Below are 27666 nucleotides of genomic sequence, written 5' to 3' on the forward strand. Positions count from 1 at the left end.
TGGAAACTGTTCAGCGTGAAAAACCCAGCAACATTGCAGTTCCTGACATGCCCAAACCGGTGCGCCTGGCACCTACTACCATAGCCCGTTCCGTTCAAAGGCACTTACATCTTTTATCTTGCCCATTCACCCTCTGAATGGGACACATACACAATCCATGTCTCAATTGCCCCAAGGATTAAAAATCCTTCTTTAACCCGTCTCCTCCCCTTCATCTACACTAATTGAAGTGGATTTAACAAGTGACATCAATAAGGGGTCATAGCTTCCATGTGGATTCACCTGATCAGTCTATGTCATGGAAAGAGCAGGTGTTCCTAATGTTTTCTACACTGTTCATCCAAGCTAAGTGCCCCATCCTGAAGTCAGGTAGGTTACCCATAGTCTTCCCTTCATCATTGGAGCAATCATCATGTGCTGTCCCATGTGGGAGACTAGGAGTGCTTGTACACAATGGCCTCTAGCCAAATCCTCTGTGTAAGTGTAGGTCCTTTATCCATGACAGGAGAGTGTTAATGAAGTATCATGCTATTACATCCTTTAGCTAGTCTTATCCCAGATCTGTATATAACCAACTCCTGACTAGGAGTGAATAGGAGAGGAGTTGGCTAAAGACAACCGTTTTGGGACCAGACTACCAAGCAGGCTACCTTTAGGTTGGTAGTGAGGGGGCCAGCTGGCATGGAACATAGATATCCCCCTCTGTGTCATCTTACACGTAGATCCCTTCTGGGTTCAAGCCAGATGTCAGCGGGCTTTGCAGGACCCGAAGGTGTCCGGGCATCGAGGAGACTGGACGCTTCAGGGAACCGGACAGAGGAACCAAGTCTGAAAGATAAAGAGATAATTTGTTACTTTATTTTGCTTTAGATATTTGTTACCTTCAAATCTACTTCTCAGATTTAAATGTGAGTTCCTCCATGCATTACTAGGTCTGACCACAGGGTGTCAGCATTGAACCATGCAGGACACCAGCCATAGCAGTTGATTCAATGGCCAAACATGGAGGGCTCAAACTGATTCAACACACATGTCCTGCTAGGTTATTAGAAGGACATGAACATTAAACGAATAGCTTTACAAAATTGAAAACCATTAGCATGACTACTAATATAAATTCACATGAGGTAATGATAAGTAATGATAAGCACATGGTAATATACAGTTATAAAAACATATTTGGAAAAGTGATCTGGAAAAACAATTGGGTGAGGGGGGATTTAAAGGTGTACTGCTGTCTGGGTTGATATAGAGGATATTTTAAAAAGGTCTGGTTTAGTGCATAAAACCACAGTCTTTTTACAGTCTCTAACATGGCTGCACCATCGAGAGCATCCTGACCGGTTGCATCACCGCCTGGTATGGCAGCTGCTGGGCATCCAAACGTAAGGCACTACAGAGGGTAGTGCTTATTTTATTACCAGGGGAACAGTGGGTTAACTGCCTTGTTCAAGGGCAGAATGACAGACTTTTACCTTGTCAGCTCTGGAACTCGATCTAGCAACCTTTCGGTTACTGGCCCAACGCTATAACCACTAGGCTACCTGCCACCTGTGCTGGTGTACAGCCCAGTACATCACTGAGACCAAGCTTCCTGCCATCCAGGACCTATATACTAGGCGGTGTCAGAGGAAGCCCCAAAAAATTGTCAAAGACTCCAGTCACCCAAGTCATAGACTGTTCTCTCTGCTACTGCACGGCAAGCAGCATCGGAGAGCCAAGTCTAGGACCAAAAGGCTCCTTTACAGCTTCTACCCCCAAGCCATGAGACTGCTGAACAATTAATCACATGGCCACCCGGACTATTTACATTGACCCCCCCCGTTTGTTTTTACACTGCTGTTACTCACTAATTATTATTAGTCACTTTACCTCTACCTACATGTACAAATGACCTGGACTAACCTGTACCCCCGCATATTGACACAGTACCGGTACCCCCTGTACATAGCCTCATTATTGTTATTTCATTGTGTCAGTTATCTTTATATATATTTTTTTACTTTAGTGTATTTAGTAAATATTTCTTAACTATATTTTCTCAAAACTGGATAAGGGCTTGTATAAGTAAGCATTTCACCGTAAGGTCTACAACTGTTGTATTCAGTACATGACAAATAACATTTGATTCAATTTGATTAGGCACTAACACACACCTTCAGAACCCGTTTCAAATTCAAGTCTTATACAAAGGTCTTTAAATGTTTTCCAAGACCACCTGGTGACTCTTGAATAGTTTGTTCTCTCCCAAAGCCTTTTAACAAGCCTCAGTGTTCACAGTGTTCTTAGCTCTCTGTCTAACTCTGTTCTCTCTGCCAGGCCAGCCTAGCCTCTTGGCAGGCAAGATACAGTCCACTGAGTCCATCACACAAACGGCTGAGCATGAGATGGAAGGAGAGAGTGATGGAGGGATATGATGACGGAGGGAGAGAGTGATGGAGGGATATGATGACGGAGGGAGAGAGTGATGGAGGGATATGATGACGGAGGGAGATAGTGATGGAGGGATATGATGACGGAGGGAGAGAGTGATGGAGGGAAATGATGACGGAGGGAGAGAGTGATGGAGGGATATGATGACGGAGGGAGAGAGTGATGGAGGGATATGATGACGGAGGGAGAGAGTGATGGAGGGATATGATGATGGAGGGAGAGAGTGATGGAGGGATATGATGACGGAGGGAGAGAGTGATGGAGGGAGAGAGTGATGGAGGGATATGATGACGGAGGGAGAGAGGGAGAGATGAGGTGGCGGCTAGCAGCCGTTGGCATGGAGACCATAAGGTCCACTGGAGGGGGCGAAACAAATGCTCGCTCGCGCTCTTGCTCTCTGTAGCCGAGTAATCATCTCTCAGCAGGCAGAGGGACGGCACATAGAAAATGATAACTGCTGGAGAAAAACCTTAGTGGGACTGACTAAGTGACCTGGCAGACAGAGCAGTGAAGAGCAGAATGAAAAGGTTAAATTTTCGTCATGCAAAAGATCCCAGATCTGTGCAAAAAATGGTCATTAAATTAATCAGCATGATTTAATTTGCGTGATGGCAGCATGATTTAATTTAAAGGTTGACAGTATTTTTTGCTCCACAGATATGTCACCCGATGAGGGAAATGGCATGTAGTAAATCCACCTTCTGCACAGTGGTAGTGATATAGCCAATGTCATGAAGTTGCATGTCTTTGTTCAGTGTGGACAGGCTTGTTATTGGTTGTGTTTAATTGATCAGCAGTGAATCACATAATATGTGATTATTATGCCTTTACAATGAATAAGGTGAATAAACTGAGACTCAGCAATATGACATGACCACGAGCAGTAGTGAAAACCAAAGATATTGCAGATCAGAGCAATGCAAGAGGCTGCACCCACACAGAGGATTGACGCATCTAGCTCATTTGAAGTAAATGACCTGTGCCCTGTCCGGTGTGGGTAGTCTCCTCCTCATCCTCACTGGGCTCGGCTGGCAGCACGGTGACCTTGGTGCCAGTCTGCTGGATGAACTGCTGCAGGTTGACCTGTCTCAGCTCCTTGGTCAGCTGCTCCAGCTCATGCTGCATCTCCTGAAGTGGAGATACAGATTGACCAAATATATAAATCTATATTTTTTGCCATCTGTACTTCCATAATCTGCAGCCATACTGACTGGTAATCTGTTCCTGGTGCGTGGGTGGGCTACATGTTATGCCCCAACAATCTGCTCATGGTGTGTGTGTGCCCACCAGTATGTTCATTCAACACGGTATATGTGTCTCTATGTGCATTTGTTTATGTGTACGGTCATGCATCAGTGGTGTGTGTGTGTGTGTGTGTGTGTGTGTGTGTGTGTGTGTGTGTGTGTGTGTGTGTGTGTGTGTGTGTGTGTGTGTGTGTGTGTGTGTGTGTGTGTGTGTGTGTGTGTGTGTGTGTGTGTGTGTGTGTGTGTGTGTGTGTGTGTGTGTGTGTGTGTGTGTGCATGTCAATGCATGTGTCTGACCTGCATTCTCTTGCTACTCTGGCTCAGGGACCTGTCCACGGCTCTGCAGCTGCTCTCTAGCTGGACGGCTTGTCTGTCCTGGGTCTTGAGCTCCGTGCGGGCCCTAAGCAACTGCGCCCTGGCCTCCACCTCGCTCACCCTCTGAGTCTCCTGTCTTTCCCACCGCAGACGCTCCTCCTCGAGACCCGCTTCCACACCCTGACACAAAGACAGGTTTTATTTTGAGACCAATAGGAGAAAGAGGTGGTAAGGAGAAGATGTGCTTCCCAGCACCCAGGCTTAAATACAGATGGAAGTGCATAGAAATGCATAGAGAGACATTCAGAGAGAGGACAGGCATTGTCTCTCTTTAAAATGGTGATGCAATGTGCCTGTACACCTTTAATGTTAAGGGGTTATAACAATGTCATATTCAACGGAAATCGTAACATTTCGAATTAGAATTAGAATGACAAAAACTTTATAAAAGTGGAACAGTGCAAGTGCAGTTTCGTACAATTTAGGTGACCAATAATAGTGTCCAGGCCACTTGTACATAAATCTGAGGTGTGCCCAACCCACCTGTACCAGAACCATCCTGTCCCCCAGGTCAACTTTAGCGCCCTGCAGACGTCCCGTTAGCTCCTCAAGCTTATCCTCTAGCTGCCTCTCGCTCTCCAGCTCAATCTGCAGCTCACTGGCCCAGAACTCCTCCTCCTCCATCTCCACCTCGTTCTTCCTCAGTCGTCTCTCCAGCCTCACTATCTCCTCCACCAGCCCTGCCGCTCCCCTTACCTCCTCTCCCCCTCCTTCTCCCACTCCCCCACCCCAGGTCTGCAGCTCAGCCTCATAGGCCTTCAGCCTGTTCTCCAGCACACCCAGAGTCTCTCTCTGGAGCCCCACCAGTCTGACCAAGTCATCCATGCGGCAGGCCCACATGCCGGGGGACACTGCCCCCCCTGGGGCTACTGTTTCGGCTGCTACATGGTGGTGGTGGTGGTTCTGGTTCCCACCGTTCCCCTGGAGTAGGAGACGTCGTTTGGCCTCGGCCTCCCTCTCCTCCCAAGCCCGGCCTCCACTCAGGATGTCCCGGAGGCCCCGGGGCCTGCCAGAGAAGGTGAGGGACTTGCGGCGCGGCTCACGGCGGCAGAGGGAGCGCTCACTGGGGTGGCGGAGCTTGGCAAGTGGGGGGAGGCTCTGCCGGTGGAGACCGCGTTCCGGGCCTCGAAGCGGGGGCCCCTCGGAAGGGGGGCGTTCAGTCAGGGAGGGGCCTGTGCGGTGCAGGATCAGCTGGACGTCACCGGCATACTGACCCCAGGTGTTGATGGAGGCCACTGGGCTCTCGTGGGGGGCCAGGTGGCGCTCTGTGTCTCGCCATTGCTCCACCAGGGTATAGCGCCCAGTGCGGCCTTGAAAAAACAGATAAGACAAGTTCAGATGTCGGCTTTTTGTGTATGTCAGCATATAGTTGAAGTCGGAAGTATACATACACCTTAGCCAAATACATTTAATCTACGTTTTTCACAATTCCTGACATTTAATCCTAGTAATAATTCCCTGTCTTAGGTCAGTTAGGATCACCACTTTATTTTAAGAATGTGAAATGACAGATAGTAGAGAGAATGATTTATTTCAGCTTTATTTTGATTTATTTCAATATTATCAGCTTTATGCCAGGTGCACGGTGTTTGCTCCGACACATTTGTGCGGCTGGCTTCTGGGTTGGATGGCGCTGTGTTATGACTTTCAACCTTCGTCTCTCTCGAGCCTGTACGGGAGTTGTAGCGATGAGACAAGATAGTAGCTAATAAACAATTGGATACCATGAAATTGGGGAGAAAAAGTTTAAAAATAAAAAAAGAGGGGGAAAACAGTAGGAGAGGCAGGGGAGAGGAGGAGATGGGGCTTCAATAAGTGGTTCTGCTTTTCCCCTTCCTGGCGAGCGATGGAAGGATGAGTCAGACTTTCCCTCCTCCCGCCTGCCCCACATAGTGGGAAGTGATGTCAATACAGGCTGCTCCATTCCTCTTCTCTCACTGAGAGAGAGGGGGATGGATGAAGGGAGGGAGGGATGGATGGAGGAGGGGGAATCTGATCCAAATAAAGCCTCTGACTAAAATCCTCTATCTCTCACTACAGCACCAAGAGGTTGAGGTGTAGGCAGGAGGAGAGGAACACATGTTTATTCATTTCATTATGCATATTTTCAATTGGCGACAGGCTATTACATTTTCTGCAGCAAGCCTAATTTTAACACGGCTCTGGATTAAAATTGGAGTTTAATTAATCACCATTTCATAAACAAGCAACACATTACTGAGAATCAGTATATCTTCTTCACTGTCCACTCGTCCACACTAGTCCACATTGTACGCAGTCAATCAACTTTGGCTTGGTGACAAAGACAGTAGCCTACGTAACCAAAGCCTCACTGGTAAATAGGATAAAATAGAGGTGCATTACATGATCATTCTACTACTCCCTATGTCAATACAATCCTTAAGGAAGGGCAAAGCACATTCATAAAACAATGTATAGTCCTACTTCAGGCTTAAATGCCAATACTTTTTATACTTCAAACACACATAAAACAAACATCCTGAAGCCTTGGTCAAGAGTCATAGGTCAGAGCTCACCTATGGCCTGGGCCAGAGCGATGACCACTTCCTGGCAGGTGGTTGCCTCGGTGACCCCGCATACGACCCTCTGGACCCCGTCCACCCAAACCTTAAGCTCCATTCTGGGTCAGGTGCAGCGAGGGGGCCTGCTGCGGTGGGTTGGCCCCATCATTCCTGGAGGCTCCAGCTGGCCACCACCTCACTGAGGAGGGAGAACACAGAGTAAAACAGGAAGGACCTGGTCAGGAAGCACTTTTAAGATGACATTGTTTTGGTTATTTGGATTCTCTGCCCAGAACTGGAAAAAACTGGACCAACTGTTTGAAATAAGTTTCTAGTTGACATATTGCAATTTCAACCAGTTTTCACCCACTGACTGAGGATCTTTTGAATTGTGTAAAACTATTTATTTTGTACATGTAGAAGTTGTTGTCAGTATAGTCTGTGAGGAGATAGGCTCATTCATCATGGCCTGAAAACAATACCAACCTGAAAATGTGTGCCACTATTTTTAGGGGCTGTTGAGGAAAAGGAGGATGGCTCAAACAGTTGGTGAATGACAGAACCGTCAAACCTCCCAGCCAGGCATTCTGGGACCAGCTGGACATGACATTGTTGTTTTCATCCTGGCTCTGTGAATAGGTACATGTCTTTAGGGGGGTTAGACAGGAAGAGCCTGCCAGTACTGATGCTCTGAGCCAAGTTCCTGTTATTTTGTGGAGAATTGTGAGGAAACAACAGTGAGGAGAGAGCAGGAAGATTGCGTCAGTGAGATAGAGAGGGGGTGTGCAGGAAAAGTGAGTGAAAGGTGAAATGGAGAGGGGGCAGGAAGAGAGACTGCAACAAAGGAGGGAGAGGATGAGGAGGATGAAGGGAACAATTACTTTCTTTTGATGTCTCAGAGTCGAGGATCTCATATTTTACCGCAGATGTGCCAACTTTTCAAAGAGATCCTACGATAAGTGAGATGTTTTATTGTGCAAATGTATACACACAGAAAAAGACTTAAGAGTCCTCTTGAGAGAGAATGACCACCAAGGGAACAGGGAAAATATGCACACGATGTGTTGAAAAGGAAAAGTGAAGTGTATGTCTGTGCTTCTGGCTCGATTTGATGAGGAACATATGGCCAAAACTTTAGTTGGTTCCCTACATAATGCTCTGTGTGTTGTTCACTGTATGAGATCCAAAATAGCTTCCCTGTAGTAATCCAATGAAGTATGTGGTAAACACTGAAGAATTTAGGACATAGACTGAAGACTACCAGCTTTATCAGAAATGCATATTTGTCTCACATTAATTTTGAACCCCAATCCCTTCCCAGTCAAGTTCATTCAAGACAAAATTAACAAGACTGCTTTTGTGACTGTAGTAGACTCTGAGTAGAAAACAAAACATGGCCAGTGTCCTTGGTCCATGCAGTCTGGCACATTCCTTCCTGCCACACAATGGACCATGGAAGAAAAGTCCATATGAAATCAGATTAAATTAGGGACTTTTCAAAGGAAAACCCAGCTCCGCTCCATCGCAGTCCTCTTCAAGGAGATGAAGAGAGAGTAGATAGATGGCCAGTGTCCAGAGCTGCGATGCTCCCTAGAGGGTTGACCTTCACAGTGCAGTTGAGCACAGAGCTCTATCCCTCTGCTGGTCACTTAACCCCCCTCCACATCTCCCCCACCCTCCTCCACCCCCCACGTTCCCTCTCCATGTTCTTAATGTCATCTAGCACAGCCTCGGCAAGCTGCTGTGCCTTACAGACACACACGCACACACACGGTCAGACACACGCACTCACACACTGCTTCTCCCATGGTGCTTTGCTAAACACAGTGGGTCCGGAACACTAAACAGCATTGCGAGATAAAATCAGTTCAGCTAAATAGAACTAGGGGCTTTGAAATAACAATTTATCATTTTAGGACCAGGCAAATGAGGGCTGCAAACAAACCCTGTGTGTGTGTGTGTGTTTCACCTTTACCTCTGGCCTGGCTCATGATCTCTCTATTCCTGGTGTGTTTACAGCTGGTTAGAAAGTGCTTTTGTTCTTCATCCAGATTGCCCTTAAATGGCAGCAGACTGCAGATAGAGGGATGGAAGGAAACAGGCTGCGAGTCACACACAAATAGGACCCTGGGAGATTATTCTGCACTGACCCATTACTCTGTCACCATTTTGTTCAACCTTTTTTTCCAGGGGAGTTAAAAGGTCAAAGGGGCATGAATGGACACTGGAATACTGTGTGTGTGAATGCGTCGGGGGGGGCTAACATGAAACTGACATGAAACTGGGTCAACCTGGCCATGCTGCTGCTCCAGTTTCAACTGTTCTGCCTGCGACTATGGAACCCTGACCTGTTCACCGTGATTACTATTACTTGACCATGCTGGTCATTTATGAACATTAGAACATCTTGGCCATGTTCTGTTATAATCTCCACCCGGCACAACCAGAAGAGGACTGGCCACCCCTCATAGCCTGGTTCCTCTCTAGGTTTCTTCCTAGGTTTTGGCCTTTCTAAGGAGTTTTTCCTAGCCAACGTGCTTTTACACCTGCATTGCTTGCTGTTTGGGGTTTTAGGCTGGGTTTCTGTACAGCACTTTGATATATCAGCTGATGTAAGAAGGGCTATATAAATACATTTAATTTGATTTGATTAATTAGACAGAACCAGTTTGGTTTTATAATTGTACAACCCCCCCAGAAAAACAGACAGTGGTTATGTGAGGGTACTAATGCGCCTTAATACCATGTTGTAACACACGTTGGCAGGTATTACAATATGACATATTATCCATATAAGATTAGCATTCAGTAAACACAAACAGGAAATACACACCAAATAAAATAAAATGATATTTGTCACATGTGCCGAACACAAACAGTGTAGACCTATCCGTGAAATGCTTACTTACAATGCAGTTCGAGAAATAGAGTTAATAAAATATTTACAAAATAAACTAAAGTAAAAAATGTTTTATCAAAAAGTAACACAAGAAAATTACATATCAATAACGAAGCTATATACAGGGGGTACCGGTACCGAGTCAATGTGTGGGGGTACAGGTTAGTCGAGGTAATTTGTAAAGTGACTATTCATAGATAATAAACAGCGAGTAGCAGCAGTTTAAAAACAAAGAGGGAGGTCAATGTAAATAGTCCAGGTGGCCATTTATTAATTGTTCAGCAGTCTTATGGCTTGGGGGTAGAAGCTGTTAAGGAGCCTTTTGGTCCTAGACTTGGCGCTCTGGTACCGCTTGCCATACGGTAGCAGAGAGAACAGCCTATGACTATGGCTGGAGTCTCTGACAATGTTTTGGGCCTTACTCTGACATGCTTAGCATATAGGTCCTGGATGTCAGGAAGCTTGGCCCCAGTGATGTACTGGGCCGTACGCACTACCCTCTGTAGCCTTACGGTCAGACGCCGAGCAGTTGCCATACCAGTCGGTGATGCAACCGGTCAGGATGCTCTCGATGGTGCAGCTGTAGAACTTTTTGAGGATCTAGGGACCCATGCCAAATCTTTTCAGTCTCCAGAGGGGGAAAGGTGTTATCATGCCCTCTTCACAACTGTCTTGGTGTGTTTGGACCATGATCGTTGGTTGGTGATGTGGACACCAAGAAACTTGAAACTCTCGACCCCCTCCATTTCTGACCCATGTATGTTAATGGAGACTTGTTCGGCCCTCCTTTTCCTATAGTCTACGATCAGCTCTTTGTCTTGTTCACATTGAGGGAGAGGTTGTTGTCCTGGCACCACACTGCCAGGTCTTTGACCACCTCCCTATAGGCTGTCTCATTGTTGTCAGTGATCAGGCCTACCACTGTTGTGTCATCAGCAAACTTAATAATGGTGTTGGGAGTCGTGCTTGGCCATGCAATCGTGGGTGAACAGGGAGTACAGGAGGTGACTAAGCACACACTCCTGAGGTGTTCCAGTGTTGAGGATCCGCGTGGCAGATGTGTTGTTGCCTACCCTTACCACCTGGGGGTGTCCCATCAGACAGTCCAGGATCCAGTTGCAGATGGATGTGTTTAGTCCCAGGGTCCTTAGCTGAGTGATGAACTTTGTGGGTACTATGGTGTTGAACGCTGAGCTGTAGTAAATGGTCAGCATTCTCATGTAGGTGTTCCTTATGCCCAGGTGGGAAAGGGCAGTATGGAGTGCGATTGATATTGCGTCCTCTGTGGATCTGTTGGGATGGTATGTGAATTGGAGTGGGTTTAGGGTTTCCGGCATGATGGTGTTGATGTGAGCCAAAACCAGCCTTTCAAAGCACTTCATGGCTACAGACGTGAGTGCTACGGGGCGGTAATCATTTAGGCAGGTTACCTTCACAATCTTGGGCACAGGGACTATGGTGGTCTGTTTTAAACATGTAGGTATTACAGAATAGATCAGGGAGAGTTGAAAATGTCAGTGAAGACACTTGCCAGTTGGTTCGCGCATGCTTTGAGTACACATGGTACTCCTGGTAATCCAGTCGCCCGGAACAGCTGATGTTCTCATGCATGCTTCAGTGTTGCTTGCCTCAAAGCAAACATAAAAGGCATTTAGCTCATCTGTTAGGCTTGCGTCACTGGGCAGCTCGCGGCTGGGTTTACCTTTGTAGTCCATAATAGTTTTCAAGCCCTGCCACATCCGATGAGCCTCAGAGTCGGTGTAGTTGGATTCAATCTTAGTCCTGTATTGACCATTTTCCAGCAAGTCCACAACAGTATGTATATAACTGACAATGATACAACATAGGGGTTGGTGCCAAGCCAGTGGCACACAGGGCACAGGTCCATCTCTCTGCCAACTCTGCCCCTTTCCCTGCCAGCCTGCAGAGATGCCCATGGCCTGATCCTGTAGAGCTGATCACAACTCTGAGCCAAGGAGCATTCCGTGAGACGCACGGCTTACACTACATACCAACACATTCCATTTCAGCTCCAAGAACAGCAAAAAAAATAGATGCCAAAACAGCCCAAGTCACAGATGACCCAAGATGCTTTTTTTGTCATTTGTCTCAATGTGGCACAGCTTCAGAGTTCAGGCTGGTGGTCTCTGGGCTGGCTTCCTGTCTACCCAGTGAGGTGTGTGAGTACAGGGTACTGTGGGCGGTGTGTCCGCTGAGACCCAGGTTGCTCCTATGGCTGTTCGTGCTGTTGTCAGCCCAAAGGTCCCGGGGCTGCAGGAGTACAGAGAGTTGGCACCAAGGCCAGGACTTTCACTGACTCATACTGGTGAAAGTCACCATATGTTCCTTTGGGTCCTCACACACACAGGGGGACGGGCCATGCACTGCTATCACTTTACCAGGCCAGGAGCTGGCCCAGGTTCCCAACCTCTAGAACAGAGATAGTATCTTATAGAGTGATCATGTACATCTCTGAGCCATGGGAAATATGGCTGTGCTGGGGTGAGGTTTTGTGACCATAGGTAGGAAGGATGAGGACAACCCTTAAATCATTATCTCATAGCGCAAATACTCTGTCTGCACTGATTCCCTGTAAATTGAAGGACAAGCAGCATGGAGGAGTGACAGCACCTGACGCAAGACATGTCATGGAAGAAATTCTAATATTATTTCTTTAATTTAGGCCTACAACTATGATGTATTCCTGCTGAACTGTACTGCAGTAGACTGGTATGAATATGATGCATTTACATGAAGAACAAATGGCCGTTTGAGGAGAAACAAAATTGATTTTCTTCATGAGGCTAACACAAAGAATCAGGCACAACTTGACTCTGGGAATTGGGAGAAACCCCTTGGGGAACCACTGAGCTGTTTTAAGGACAAAGGTCCTCTAGAAAAAAAGTCTTGTTCCACGCCTGATTTTTCAATGATAGATGTCAATGGCGCTAGAGGAGATGGCTGCCGTTTTACGGGCTCCAAACCAATTGTGCTATTTTGTGTGTTTTTTTCTTTGAAACTTATTTTGTACATAATGTTTCTGCAACTGTCTCTTATGACCGAAAATAGCTTCTGGATATCAGAACAGTAATTATTCACCTCGAACTGGGCAAAGATAATTTCTTTAACGAGTCGGACGTGAAGGATTTACTTTTGACACCGGACCAGGCCCAAATCCTCATTATTCGCATGAAGAAGAGACTGCCAATACAGGGTGAAGCAGATCTGGGTGCCTTGTGAGAATTTGTCGGCGAGTGGGTAACCCGCTTCTACCATCTGTCCTATTGGCCAATGTGCAATCATTGGAGAATAAACTGGATGAGCTCCGTTCAAGACTATCCTACCAATGGGACATTAAATATCTTGTGTTTCACAGAGTCGTGGCAGAACGACGACATGAATAATGTACAGTTGGCTGTTTGTCCCGTGCATCGGCAAGACAGAACAGCTGCCTCTGGTAAGACAATGAGTGGCAGTCTGTGTCTATTTGTCAATAACAGCTGCTGTGCGAAATATAATATTAAGGAAGTCTCAAGGTTTTGCTCGCTTGAGGTAAATTATCTATTGATAAGCTGTAGACCACACTATTTTCCAAGAGAGTTTTCATCTAGATTTTTCGTAGCTGTCTATTTACCACCACAAACCGATGCTGACACTAAGACCACACTCAATGAGCTGTATAAGGCCTTAAACAAACAAACAAGAAAATACTCATCCAGAGGTGCCGCTCTTAGTGGCCGGGGTCTTTAATGCAGGGACAGTTAAATCCATTTTACCTCATTTCTACCAGCATGTGTAACCAGAGGGAAAAAAACTCTAGATCACCTTTACTCCACACACAGAGACGCTTACAAAGCTCCCTCCCTATCCTTCTGATTCCTGATTACAAGCAAAAACTAAAGCAGGAAATACCAGTGACTTGCTCAATACGGAAGTGGTCAGATGCTAAGCTACAGGATTGTTTTGCTAGCACAGACTGGAATATGTTCCGGGATTCATCCGTTGGCATTGAGGAGTCATCAGTCACCGGCTTCATCAATAAGTGCACCAATGCCGTCATCCCACAGTGACCATACACACACACACACACACACACACACACACACACACACACACACACACACACACACACACACACACACACACACACACACACACACACACACACACACACACACACACACACACACACACACACACACACACACACACACACACACACACACACACACACATACATACATACCAGAAGCCATGGATTACAGGCAACATCTACACTGAGCTAAAGGGTAGAGCTGCCACTTTCAAGGAGCGGGACTCTAACCCGGACGCTTATAAGAAATACCGCTATGCCCTCCAACAAACCATCAAACATTCAAAGCGACAATATAGGACTAAGATTGAATCCTACTACACCGGCAACGACGCCCGTTGGATGTGGCAGGGCTTGAAAACTATTACAGACTACTAAGCGAAGCACAGCCACGAGCTGCCCAGTGACATGAGCCTACCAGATGAGCTAAATGACTTCAATGCGCACTTCGAGGCAAGCAACACTGTGTGTGATCACGTTCTCCGCAGCCGATGTGAGTAAGACCTTTAAACAAGTCAAAAATCACAAGGCTGCAGGACCAGACAGATTACCAGGACGTGTACTCAAAGCATGCGCTGACCAACTAGCTATGTGTCTTCACTGACATTTTCAACCTCTCCCTGGCCTAGTCTGTAATACCTACATGTTTCAAGCAGACCCCCATAGTCCCTGTGCCCAAGAACATAAAGATAACCTTCCTTAATGACTACCGACCCGTAGCACTCACATCTGTAGCCATGAAGTGCTTGGAAAGGCTGGTCATGGCTCACATCAACACCATCATCCCAGAAACCCTAGACCCACTCCAATTTGCATACTGGACCAGCAGATCCACAGCTGACGCAATCTCCACACTGCCCTTTCCCAGCTGGACAAAAGGAACACCTACGTGAGAATGCTATTCATTGACTACAGCTCAGCGTTCAACACCATAGTGCCCTCAAAGCTCATCCCTAAGATAAGGACCCTGGGACTAAACACTGGATCCTGGACTTCTTGATGGGTCGCCCATGCTGATCCTCAACACTAGGGCACCTCAGGGGTGTGTGCTTAGTCCCCTCCTGTACTCGCTGTTTACCCATGACTGCGTGGCCAAGCACGACTCCAACACCATCATTAAGTTTGCCGATGACACAACGGTGGTAGGCCTGATCACCGAAAACGATGAGAGAGCCTATTCATAGGAGGTTGGAGACCTGGCAGTGTGGTGCAAGGACAACATCTTCTCCCTCAATATGATCAAGACAAAGGAGATGATCATGGACTACAGGAAAAGGAGGGCTGAGCACACACCCATTTTCATCAACAGGGCTGTAGTGGAGCAGGTTGAGAGCTTCAAGATCCTTGATGCCCACATCACCAACAAACTCTCATGGTCCAAACACACCAAGACAGTTGTGAAGAGGGCATGACAACGCCTATTCTCCCTCAGGAGACTGAAAAGATTTGGTCCTCAGATCCTCAAAATGTTCTTCACCACGAGAGCATCCTGATTGCATCATTGCCTGGTATGGTAACGGCTCGACCTCCGGCTGCAAGGCGCTACAGAGGGTAGTGTGTACGGCGCAATACATCACTGCGACCTAGCTTCCTGACATCCAGGGCCTCTATACCAGGCGATGTCAGAGGAAGAAAAATTGCCAAAGACACCATCCACCCTAGTCATAGGCTGTTCTCTCTGCTACCACACGGCAAGCGGTACCAGAGCACCATGTCTAGGTCCAAAAGCCATAAGAATGCTGAACAGCTAATCAAATGGCTACCTGGACTATTTGCATAGACCCCCTCCCCCCTTTTTTTTACACTGCTGCTACTCGCTACTTGTTATTGTTATTTTATTGTTGCTCTTTTATTTCCTTTACTTTAGTTTATTTAGTAAACTTTCTTACCTTAACTATATTGTTGGTTATGGGCTTGTAAGTAAGCATTTCACAGTAAGGTGTTGTATTCAGCACGTCACAGCACGTGACAAATAACATTTGTTTTTATTTGATTGCCCCCTGTCATGTCCATCGAATAAATAAGTGGACCAAGGTGCAGTGTGAGTAGAGTTCCACATATTTATTACAGTGAAACTTCAAAACAACAAAGAATTAATGAACTTGCAGTACATATTTCACGATTGTTATGTCTTTGTTTTTTGGAAGTCTCACTTTCATTAAAATATGGAACTCTACTCACGCTGCGCCTTGGCACAATTCTTCATATGACAGTCGTGACAGAATATCCCACCATTACAGGATCAAGCAGCGTGCCCAGGAGGTAAAGGAGAGTTGGACATGGGAGGAAATACTGGGTGGATGCGAGACCCTTCCTTGGTGGGAGTCGATAAGGAGTATAGGAGGACAGCGGCGATGCCGGGGTCCAAGGCCACAAACAGCCCACGGGCAACCCCAAGATTTTTTTGGGTGAGGCACAAGGGGCGGTCGGCTGAGCCGAGGAGAGAGCCAGAGACCATCTGGGAGATGATGGAGCAATTGGAGGAGGGAGATCGGAGAGAGATGTTGGTTAAGTGCATTCTGCAGCGCACTCGCCCTGAAGAGCGTGTCATCAGTCCGGTGCAACCTGTGCCGGCTCCACGCACCAGGCCTCCAGTGTGCTTTCCCAGCCCGGTACGTCCTGCGCCGGCTCCACGCACCAAGCCTCCAGTGCGCCTTCCCAGCCCGGTACGTCCTACGCCGGCTCCACGCACCAAGCCTCCAGTGCGCCTTCCCAGCCCGGGACGTCCTGCGCCAGCTCCACGCACCAAGCCTCCAGTGCGCCTTCCCAGCCCGGTACGTCCTGCGCCGCCTCCACGCACCAAGCCTCCAGTGCACCTTCCCAGCCCGGTATGTCCTGTGCCGGCTCCACGCACCAGGTCTCCAGTGTGCCTTCCCAGCCCAGTACGTCCTGCACCGGCTCCACGCACCAAGCCGCCAGTGCACCTTCCCAGCCCGGTATGTCCTGTGCCGGCTCCTCGCACTCGCCCTGAAGAGCATGTCATCAGTCCGGTGCAACCTGTTCTGGCTCCACGCACCAGGCCAACAGCGCCTTCCTCTGTGCTGGTGCCCAGTCCGGGCACGGCATTCAGCCCGGCTTCATGGCTGGATCCGCAGTCTGAGCGGGTGCTACGTGGGTGGGGGGGGGTCTATGGTCACACCCTGACCATAGAGAGCCCCTGGGGTTCTCTATGGTGTTTTAGGTCAGGGTGTGACTAGGGGGGTTTCTAGGTATTATATTTCTATGTTGGTGTGTGTGTGTGGTTCCCAATTGGAGGCAGCTGATGATCGTTACCTCTAATTGGGGATCATACTTAGTGTGTCCTTTGTCCCACCTGTGATGTGGGATATTGTTTTGTGTGAGTGCCTATGTGCGCTACGTATTTCACAATCGTTATGTCTTTGTAGTTTTGGAAATCACGCTGCGCCTTGGTACAATTATTCATATGACGGTCGTGACACCCCCTATGTTCCCCTTGGACTTTACAGGTCATTGTTCACTATGGGGGGAACAATATAATCACTTATTGGTAGTGATGCACCGATATTACATTTTTGGCCGATATCTGGTATTTTCCTTGCCAAAAAAACGATGCAGATAACCAATATTAACATTTCTGCGGCTTTTTAAGCATTCTAGCAAGCAGTTATATTTTTATTTATTTTTTATTTTATTTCACCTTTATATAACAAGGTAGGCAGGTTGAGAACAAGTTCTCATTTAAACTGCGACCAGGCCAAGATAAAGCAAAGCAGTGCGACACAAACAACAACACAGAGTTACACATGGAATAAATAAACATACGGTCAATAATACAATATAAAAAGTCTATATACAGTGTGTGCAAATGAGGTAGGATAAGGGAGGTAAGGCAATAAATAGGCCATAGTGGAGAAATAATTGTAATATAGCAATTAAATACTGGAGTGATAGATGTGTAGAAGATGAATGTGCAAGTAGAGATACTGGGGTGCAAAGGAGCTAAATAAAATAAATAACAGTATGGGGATGAGCTATTTACAGATGGGCTATGTACAGGTGCAGTGATCTGTGAGCTGCTCTGACAGCTGGTGCTTAAAGATACTTAGGGAGATATGGGTCTCCAGCTTCAGTGATATTTGCAGTTCGTTCCAGTCATTGGCAGGACAGAACAGGAAGGAAAGGCGGCCGAATGAAGAATTGGCTTTGTGGGTGACCAGTGAAATATAACTGCTGGAGCGCGTGCTATGACATTTCATGCGTGCGTGACATTTCATTACATTTCATTATAGTACAAAGGTTTGATTTGTCTAATCTTAGTAATGTATTCTTAGCTAGCTACATAGCCGTCTTTGTATCAAAGATAATTGCGTAATTATCGTATTTCGTCGTCCTAACGTAGTCTTCACTGCTCTGCCCAGCAGCTAGCCAGCTAGCTAACGTCCACCGATTAGCAGCACTGTAGAAACTATTACACTCAACTGAACGACTTGATTAGTGTAGTGTTAGCTAGCTACATAGCTGTCTTTGCTGTCTTCGTATCCAAGATAATTGTGTAGTTTATAGAGTGTGTAGTCTTAGAGTGATTATCTTAATTTACCGAGGTTAGCTAGCCAGCTATTTGTCGTCCTTAACGTAGGAGACTCTGCTAGCTAGCCAACAGCTAGCCAACGTCTTCCGAATACATTTACCCGGTCGCATTCACAGGTAGTATCACATTTTCATTTCAGTTCATTACAGTACAACGGTTTGATTTGTTTGATCGTAGCTAGCTACATAGCTAGCTACATAGCCGTCTTTGTATCAAAGATAATTGTGTATTCTAGAGCGATTTTCTAGGTTAGCTAGCCAGCTATTGTCGTTCTTTTAACGCAACGTAACGTAATCAACACTGCTAGCTAGCCAGCTAGCCCCCGAATAGCAGCACTGTAGAAACTATTACACTCAACGGAACGACTTGATTAGTGTAGTGTCAACAACGCAGCCACTGCCAGCTAGCCTACAAAGTCAACAACGCAGCCACTGCCAGCTAGCCTACTTCAGCAGTACTGTATCATTTTAATCATTATAGTCAATAAGATTCTTGCTACGTAAGCTTAACTTTCTGAACATTCGAGACGTGTAGTCCACTTGTCATTCCAATCTCCTTTGCATTAGCGTAGCCTCTTCTGTAGCCTGTCAACTATGTGTCTGTCTATCCCTGTTCTCTCCTCTCTGCACAGACCATACAAACGCTCCACACCGCGTGGCCGCAGCCACCCTAATCTGGTGGTCCCAGCGCGCACGACCCACGTGGAGTTCCAGGTCTCCGGTAGCCTCTGGAACTGCCGATCTGCGGCCAACAAGGCAGAGTTCATCTCAGCCTATGCCTCCCTCCAGTCCCTCGACTTCTTGGCACTGACGGAAACATGGATCACCACAGACAACACTGCTACTCCTATTGCTCTCTCTTCGTCCGCCCACGTGTTCTCGCACACCCCGAGAGCTTCTGGTCAGCGGGGTGGTGGCGCCGGGATCCTCATCTCTCCCAAGTGGTCATTCTCTCTTTCTCCCCTTACCCATCTGTCTATCGCCTCCTTTGAATTCCATGCTGTCACAGTTACCAGCCCTTTCAAGCTTAACATCCTTATCATTTATCGCTCTCCAGGTTCCCTCGGAGAGTTCATCAATGAGCTTGATGCCTTGATAAGCTCCTTTCCTGAGGACGGCTCACCTCTCACAGTTCTGGGCGACTTTAACCTCCCCACGTCTACCTTTGACTCATTCCTCTCTGCCTCCTTCTTTCCACTCCTCTCCTCTTTTGACCTCACCCTCTCACCTTCCCCCCCCTACTCACAAGGCAGGCAATACGCTCGACCTCATCTTTACTGTTCTTCCACTAACCTCATTGCAACTCCCCTCCAAGTCTCCGACCACTACCTTGTATCCTTTTCCCTCTCGCTCTCATCCAACACCTCCCACACTGCCCCTACTCGGATGGTATCGCGCCGTCCCAACCTTCGCTCTCTCTCCCCCGCTACTCTCTCCTCTTCCATCCTATCATCTCTTCCCTCTGCTCAAACCTTCTCCAACCTATCTCCTGATTCTGCCTCCTCAACCCTCCTCTCCTCCCTTTCTGCATCCTTTGACTCTCTATGTCCCCTATCCTCCAGGCCGGCTCGGTCCTCCCCTCCCGCTCCGTGGCTCTACGACTCATTGCGAGCTCACAGAACAGGGCTCCGGGCAGCCGAGCGGAAATGAGGGAAAACTCGCCTCCCTGCGGACCTGGCATCCTTTCACTCCCTCCTCTCTACATTTTCCTCCTCTGTCTCTGCTGCTAAAGCCACTTTCTACCACTCTAAATTCCAAGCATCTGCCTCTAACCCTAGGAAGCTCTTTGCCACCTTCTCCTCCCTCCTGAATCCTCCTCCCCCCCTCCCTCTCTGCAGATGACTTCGTCAACCATTTTGAAAAGAAGGTCGACGACATCCGATCCTCGTTTGCTAAGTCAAACGACACCGCTGGTTCTGCTCACACTGCCCTACCCTGTGCTCTGACCTCTTTCTCCCCTCTCTCTCCAGATGAAATCTCGCGTCTTGTGACGGCCGGCCGCCCAACAACCTGCCCGCTTGACCCTATCCCCTCCTCTCTTCTCCAGACCATTTCCGGAGACCTTCTCCCTTACCTCACCTCGCTCATCAACTCATCCCTGACCGCTGGCTACGTCCCTTCCGTCTTCAAGCGAGCGAGAGTTGCACCCCTTCTGAAAAAACCTACACTCGATCCCTCCGATGTCAACAACTACAGACCAGTATCCCTTCTTTCTTTTCTCTCCAAAACTCTTGAACGTGCCGTCCTTGGCCAGCTCTCCCGCTATCTCTCTCTGAATGACCTTCTTGATCCAAATCAGTCAGGTTTCAAGACTAGTCATTCAACTGAGACTGCTCTTCTCTGTGTCACGGAGGCGCTCCGCACTGCTAAAGCTAACTCTCTCTCCTCTGCTCTCATCCTTCTAGACCTATCGGCTGCCTTCGATACTGTGAACCATCAGATCCTCCTCTCCACCCTCTCCGAGTTGGGCATCTCCGGCGCGGCCCACGCTTGGATTGCGTCCTACCTGACAGGTCGCTCCTACCAGGTGGCGTGGCGAGAATCTGTCTCCTCACCACGCGCTCTCACCACTGGTGTCCCCCAGGGCTCTGTTCTAGGCCCTCTCCTATTCTCGCTATACACCAAGTCACTTGGCTCTGTCATAACCTCACATGGTCTCTCCTATCATTGCTATGCAGACGACACACAATTAATCTTCTCCTTTCCCCCTTCTGATGACCAGGTGGCGAATCGCATCTCTGCATGTCTGGCAGACATTTCAGTGTGGAAGACGGATCACCACCTCAAGCTGAACCTCGGCAAGACGGAGCTGCTCTTCCTCCCGGGGAACGACTGCCCGTTCCATGATCTCGCCATCACGGTTGACAACTCCATTGTGTCCTCCTCCCAGAGCGCTAAGAACCTTGGCGTGATCCTGGACAACACCCTGTCATTCTCAACTAACATCAAGGCAGTGGCCCGTTCCTGTAGGTTCATGCTCTACAACATCCGCAGAGTACGACCCTGCCTCACACAGGAAGCGGCGCAGGTCCTAATCCAGGCACTTGTCATCTCCCGTCTGGATTACTGCAACTCGCTGTTGGCTGGGCTCCCTGCCTGTGCCATTAAACCCCTACAACTCATCCAGAACGCCACAGCCCGTCTGGTGTTCAACCTTCCCAAGTTCTCTCACGTCACCCCGCTCCTCCGCTCTCTCCACTGGCTTCCAGTTGAAGCTCGCATCCGCTACAAGACCATGGTGCTTGCCTACGGAGCTGTGAGGGGAACGGCACCTCAGTACCTCCAGGCTCTGATCAGGCCCTACACCCAAACAAGGGCACTGCGTTCATCCACCTCTGGCCTGCTCGCCTCCCTACCACTGAGGAAGTACAGTTCCCGCTCAGCCCAGTCAAAACTGTTCGCTGCTCTGGCCCCCCCAATGGTGGAACAAACTCCCTCACGACGCCAGGACAGCGGAGTCAATCACCACCTTCCGGAGACACCTGAAACCCCACCTCTTTAAGGAATACCTAGGATAGGATAAGTAATCCTTCTCACCCCCCCCCCCCTTTAAGATTTAGATGCACTATTGTAAAGTGACTGTTCCACTGGATGTCATAAGGTGAATGCACCAATTTGTAAGTCGCTCTGGATAAGAGCGTCTGCTAAATGACTTAAATGTAAATGTCTATGGGTGCTATGGTGACCAGTGAGCTGAGATAAGGCGGGGCTCTACCTAGCAAAGACTTATAAATGACCTGAAGCCAGTGGGTTTGGTGACGAATATGAAGCGAGGGCCAGCCAACAAGAGCATACAGGTCGCAGTGGTGGGTAATATATGAGGCTATTTTGTGACAGATGACAGTCAAGGATCGGTAGGATAGTCAGTTTTACGAGGGTATGTTAGGCAGCATGAGTGAAGGATGCTTTGTTGCGAAATAGGAAGACGATTCTAGATTTAATTTTGGATTGGAGATGCTTAATGTGATTTTAGAAGGAGAGTTTACGGTCTAACCAGACACCTAGGTATTTGTAGTTGTCCACATATTCTATGTCAGAACCGTCCAGAGTAGTGATGCTGGACGGGCGGGCAGGCAGGTATGGGCAGCGATCGGTTGAAGAGCATGCATTTAGTTTTACTTGCATTAAAGAGCAGTTGGAAGCCACGGAAGGAGAGTTGTATGGCATTGAAGCTTGTCTGGAGGTTAGTTAACACAGAGTCAGGAGTATACAGGAGTATACAGAATGAATGGTGTCGTCTGCGTAGAGGTGGATCAGAGAATCTCCAGCAGCATCGTTGATGTATACAGAGAAAAGAGTCGGCTATAGTAGTTAACACACACGGACGCAGCGCTCTAAAGCACTGCTTCTCATTGCTGTGCTGTTTCGTTGTTCATTTGATCAGTCGTTTCATTTTCAACCAGGATTTCTATGGAACGCCGTTTGGGTCTTTGAGTGTCACATAACACTATTTGATGTGTCAAATAAGCTTGTTGACCAATCAGGACCTGAATATGACTGCACGTCACATAATATGTTAAGCCCCTAGCTTACCATATTAGCTAGCTAACTATATGGGTAGGTGTCATCATCTAAAATATCCCTAATTTATAAGACCGTTCTTATTTGATTAATGGTGGTTGGACACATCTATGTGAAGCTAGCCACAATAAGGATTAGCCACAATAGTGGACTTTGTGGTTAGCATTCAAAATAAAAGTATGGCATAATTCTACTATTTCTATTCATTTGCGTCACTGTCAATGGCATACTTTTCTTTTGAATGCAAACTGCAAATTCCACTATTGTGCCTAATCCTTATTGTGGCTAGTTTCACAACACATAACCCAGTCAGGTCGAGCCTCACTAGCCAGATGAAGCTAGCTGGCTGCTTATAACGTTAGCTTTGGGCAACAGGGTTAAGTAGCTGGCTAGCTATTTATTTTCATGAACTAAAGTTCAATTTCAATAGGCGAACAACAAGTGGCAACCTAGCTAATACTTATTCACAAGGATTCCTAAATCATTGCTAAGAATAATGAAAATGACTGCAGTTTCTACTGGTCATTGTTTTCAGCCTGGTTATATTGGTGCTAGCTAGGTACCAAGCTAAAGCTAGCTTTTAGTTGAGGTCAAACAAATGATGCGTTATTACCAACGCATATTGTAAACTCATTGTTCGTGGCCGGTGTTTGCTTGTTTGCAGACTTGTACAGCTTTGACAGTGCTACTGTATCTTTCTTGACATGCAAAGACCCAAATGGCGTTCCATAGTATGTATGTCATGAAGCTAATAGTAGTGACTCTATTACTGTGTAACTCCGGTAGGACAACATCTAAAAAATAGCGCACTTTGTAGTGTGTACCGGTGCTCGACCAGTCGGCGAAAGCCAACATCACCCACGACAGAGAGCGGTTGTTTGTCAAGGGCAATGAATTCCATTATCTTGGCTTTAATGGATTTCACCTTTGATTTAGTCTCACTGAAATTGTCTTACTCTTTCAAATGACTGTTTGACTTGTTGACTGCTCGATCCACATAGCAGATATTGTGGGCTAGGTTATGAACGTTGTGTTGCAAGTGTAGCGCAACATTTTACGTTGCGTCATTACGTCATGTACCTACAAAATATAGGTATGCACAGAAGCTTTGACATCAGTTTTTAACATCGGTGTTAAACTAGACATTGGCTGATACCAATGTTGGTATTTTTAGCTAATATCGTCCGATTCCGATATGTTCACCGATATATCATGCATCCCTACTTATTGGCAAAGGGGAGAGGTTGAAGGCTATTGAAGGTATGAGAGCAGAGATACACCAGAGGTAGCGATATATAAAAACTAAAGAAACATTTACTTCAACACTATCCTGATGACAAAAAGTAAAACAGAGCCCATCCCCCCACAATCCATAATGAGTTATTTTTTACAGACTGTAGTGCAATAAGGGGTTCTGGTGCTTACAAACTATTTCCATTATTGAACTTTAATTGAAATAGAATTTCCTGTTGCACGGCTACGTTGTAATTACTAGAAATGTATACACTCTAGTGTAATTGGTACCAGACTAGGCCTCTTGTGAAATGGATCCCCATTTTCCAGCCATAGCAAGAGACAGATTCTGTTTTATTGTGGTGGTGGTAGGGACTCTTTTGTGTGTGTGTGTGTGTGTGTGTGTGTGTGTGTGTGTGTGTGTGTGTGTGTGTGTGTGTGTGTGTGTGTGTGTGTGTGTGTGTGTGTGTGTGTGTGTGTGTGTGTGTGTGTGTGTGTGTGTGTGTGTGTGTGTGTGTGTGTGTGTGTGGCCTTACTCTCATGCCTCATACACACAACAGATCTGGGTAGTTGGTCGTACTAGGGCCTCAGCCCTATATACCACAATGCAAAACAGCCTGGTATGCAAGACTGAGGAAGTAGTGCATAGAGGAGCTTTGGGGTGGGGGCTATTGGGAGGAGTTTCTTACCACAAACATCAGCACAATAAATATACAGAGTTAATATCATGTGTGCAGTTATCTTTTCTATAGGAAGGAATTCCACTACATATCCATGCCAGTGCCAGGCATCCAGACAGACGTGTATTATATGCCCCCCCTCAAATGTTGTTGTTTGTGTTGCACTGCTTTGCTTTATCTTGGCCAGGTCGCAGTTGTAAATGAGAACTTGTTCTCAACTAGCCTACCTGGTTAAATACAGGTGAAATTAAAAAAAAAAATGACAACTGTGGAGCCAGGTAGTCACAGGGCACCAGCAGAGCACCAGCAGGCGATCTCCCTCCAGAGATGGGCCTTGATCCTGCAGCGTGGAGACTGATAACATCCAGAGTGTGCATTCCTGGCTGGTGAGAATGCAATGGGCCATGACGTGGAAATAAGGTTGGTTCTGTTCACAGCCCTCTGATCTCAGGGCTGTGTTTAACATGAATACACAATAGATTCTACTCACAGCTAAAGGACTACATCAGTTATATAGTCTACAGAATGCCAGGCTATTTTTGTGGGTGATTTTGTGGGCAGACTATGTTTATATTGGGAGGAAGGAATTAGGACTGTATTACAATCTATGATTAAAAACTAAGCCAAATAGGCTAAATCTTTGGGTAAATCTTATTATTGAATTACATAAAACAAGCATTTTTGCTTTTTATAAACAGGAGCCCCACTCCCATTTCCACATAAATACCAAAACAAGAAAAAGGAATGAATGTCAGCAAGGAGTCTTGTGGTTGGTTCTCCCTCCTCCACACTGCCAGCAGCAGCATCCTCTCAGGTCAGACCAGGTCCAAAATGGCATTAGGTTGACTACTACCTACCTACTACCTACCGCCTTTAATAGAGTTAGTTACAAATAAATAACAGATTAAAGTTGCTATTCAGAACAAAAATACATGTTCTGCTTGTGTGGGTGGGGTCTCTGTATGTACGTTATACTAGAGTCAAAGTGGAAAACATTTGCATTTGTGCAAGTTTGAAATTACTATAAAATAAATATGTCTAGACAGTTAAGAAAATACAAAAAGTTGAGTTAAGGTAATTACAAGGTAATTGGCCGAAGTTTGGCCAGAAAAGGTCCTGTAGTTAAAGAAGGCCAGCTGAATTATGCTGAAAGGGCCAAAAACTAAGGCTGGCTCGAGCTCACCCTTCCAGCCAAACACTTGTTCAGAATTCAGGCTACCCCCCCCATCCCCTCCATCCCCTTAATCCAAAGATCTCCAAGGAGAGGGAGTTTGAGACGTCCATCCCTCACCAGGGATTAAAACCAGCCCCAGTCACGCCATTGCCACGGTTATAGCCCCAACTCCTGTAAAGCTTTCCATGAGGAACTTCTGGAGCCACACACTCCTCTCACCTCTCCCTCCCTAACATCAGGCTGGCTGGATGTTATATTAGACTCCAGAGTGGCCCTCGCCTCCCCTTCCCTAGTCGGGAGGTCAACACTGGCAGGATCCTGAACACCTGGACGACACGTTTAGTCAGCAGAAATAATACCGCCTTTGTTCTCCTGCCATGATGGCTCTATAAGTGGACCAGCTTTGAAGTGCCAGCCTGATGCCAGGAGCAGGGCCATAGCAGCACCACTGATTGGGGCAACAGACCCGGTCTCCTGGCCTCTGCTTTGGTTAAGGGTTTGGAGGGTTGGTTTGTGCATGATCAAGACATGGGTTTATTTTAGTCCATGTTCTGGCAGTCTCATCAGTGCATTAGAGCAGTAATTGAACACATGCTTTAGCACAGCTGTAGGATTAATGAAGATACTACAGCTTCTTAATTGTAGAAAAATGAAACAGGTTTTATGGAGTAGGCCTGTTTCTTTAATATTTTATGATCAAACAGACAGTGGTGTACAGTAGGCAGCCCAAAGCACACAATACTCAGTAACTGATATACATTATCTACTGGCCAACACGGTTTGCTTCAACATCTGTGTAAAGCTGATTGTAACTGATGAAAGTGTCAATACACAGGGAGCACAACTACTGCTCTAATACATCATATCCCCCAAAATATTGTATTGGCCTACTCTACAGTTAGTCTCTAAAGTGGGTAACTGGAAATATAATCATAGTCCCCATAAATAGCCCTGTAGGTAGCCTACATCAAATAGTGTTAAAAGCTTAATTGTGAATGGGAAATGGGGTATGTACATTCATAGGAAATTCGTAATTGGAGGAATGTATACATTATCAACCATTATTCATTGTTTATAAACATATAAACGAATGGGCTATAGTCTATTATCAGATAGAGAGCCAATGCATGAATGTAGCCTATATATGGGTCACAGAGTAAACAAGTCTGGGAAATTGCCCTGAATGCTGTACTATTGTTTTGAAAGTGTGAGGTTATTTACGGCAAGAAAGAAACCGCGACATTGCAAGGGGCACACATGTTCCACTATGCAACCTGATAATATTGTTTCCGTTATCCCTGCCCCGTGTTATTACACCTGGGATAATGTTGTGAAGGGTAGTTACTTTAGAAACACAGTATAACGGTAATACTTTAACATTAGCGGGGTAAATACAAACGTAATCTCTTACCTTCGCGTTGTAGGTGCCGAAACACCAACAGAAGTCCCCCTCAGTCTTCTCTATCCGGACTGAAGTTTAGGAAAAATAAATTCTGTAGAGGAATGGAATCGGCGCAAGCCTATAAATCACTTGTACGAACTGCGACAACGTGACACGGTCCACAGCAAAGAGAGAACTGCATCATGAGAAAATGAGCAGCGTTGTGATATCCTTGGCTGAAAGTTTAACGATGCACTGTCCCTGCTATAGCCATTGCAGGTTGACCAATATGCTGCGGAAAATTGCCTCTCCCCATTTCATTACTTTTGCCTGCAAATACATTGCATCGGAACTGTGACACCGCAAGGCATTATGGACCCTTTTAAAGCTGCAATACACTTCGTAGAAGAGGGGTACTCACCTAGAGGAGTGGGGTTCCTGAAAATGGTCGGGTAGCCTTCTTGAGAAGGAGCCATATGGTGACTGACTATCAGGTATATGAAAAAGTTATCTGGTATTAACTATTTATTTTCTGTATTTTGAAACACCTATTATCACAACCA

The 27666-nt window shown here is 46.7% G+C and overlaps 1 protein-coding gene across 4 annotated transcripts; it reads right to left on the reverse strand.

Annotated features, from left to right (window-relative positions):
• Positions 1-205: 205 nt before the first annotated feature.
• LOC124035158 (ras association domain-containing protein 8-like) lies at positions 206-27449 on the reverse strand. Of its 4 annotated transcripts, XM_046348589.1 has the most exons (8): positions 27134-27449; positions 8550-8647; positions 7061-7203; positions 6590-6773; positions 4536-5362; positions 3975-4172; positions 3411-3561; positions 206-828 (listed from the first exon to the last, which is right to left on the reverse strand). In XM_046348589.1, exons 4-8 carry the CDS (start codon positions 6690-6692, stop codon positions 713-715), a joined length of 1395 nt encoding a protein of 464 aa, XP_046204545.1. In that variant the 5' UTR covers positions 6693-6773; positions 7061-7203; positions 8550-8647; positions 27134-27449; the 3' UTR covers positions 206-712. The 4 variants fall into 4 exon arrangements, with proteins under 4 accessions (XP_046204545.1, XP_046204537.1, XP_046204552.1 ...); XM_046348581.1 differs by lacking the exon at positions 8550-8647; XM_046348601.1 differs by lacking the exon at positions 8550-8647 and having other exon boundaries at positions 709-828; positions 3371-3561.
• Between the last annotated feature and the right edge of the window lie 217 nt (positions 27450-27666).

Source organism: Oncorhynchus gorbuscha, linkage group LG01 (genome assembly GCF_021184085.1).
Source record: "Oncorhynchus gorbuscha isolate QuinsamMale2020 ecotype Even-year linkage group LG01, OgorEven_v1.0, whole genome shotgun sequence".
Classification (NCBI taxonomy): Eukaryota; Metazoa; Chordata; class Actinopteri; order Salmoniformes; family Salmonidae; genus Oncorhynchus; species Oncorhynchus gorbuscha.

Bases quoted from the DNA above. Each gene is read 5' to 3' on its own strand.
- LOC124035158 (XM_046348596.1), bottom strand. From the start codon at position 6,692: ATGGAGCTTAAGGTTTGGGTGGACGGGGTCCAGAGGGTCGTATGCGGG. The intron at 4,173-4,535 runs GTGGGTTGGGCA...TCTTTGTGTCAG, and splicing joins ACAGGATGGTTCTGGTACAG to GGTGTGGAAGCGGGTCTCGA. The intron at 829-3,410 runs GTCATTTACTTC...TTTATCTTTCAG, and splicing joins CCACACCGGACAGGGCACAG to ACTTGGTTCCTCTGTCCGGT.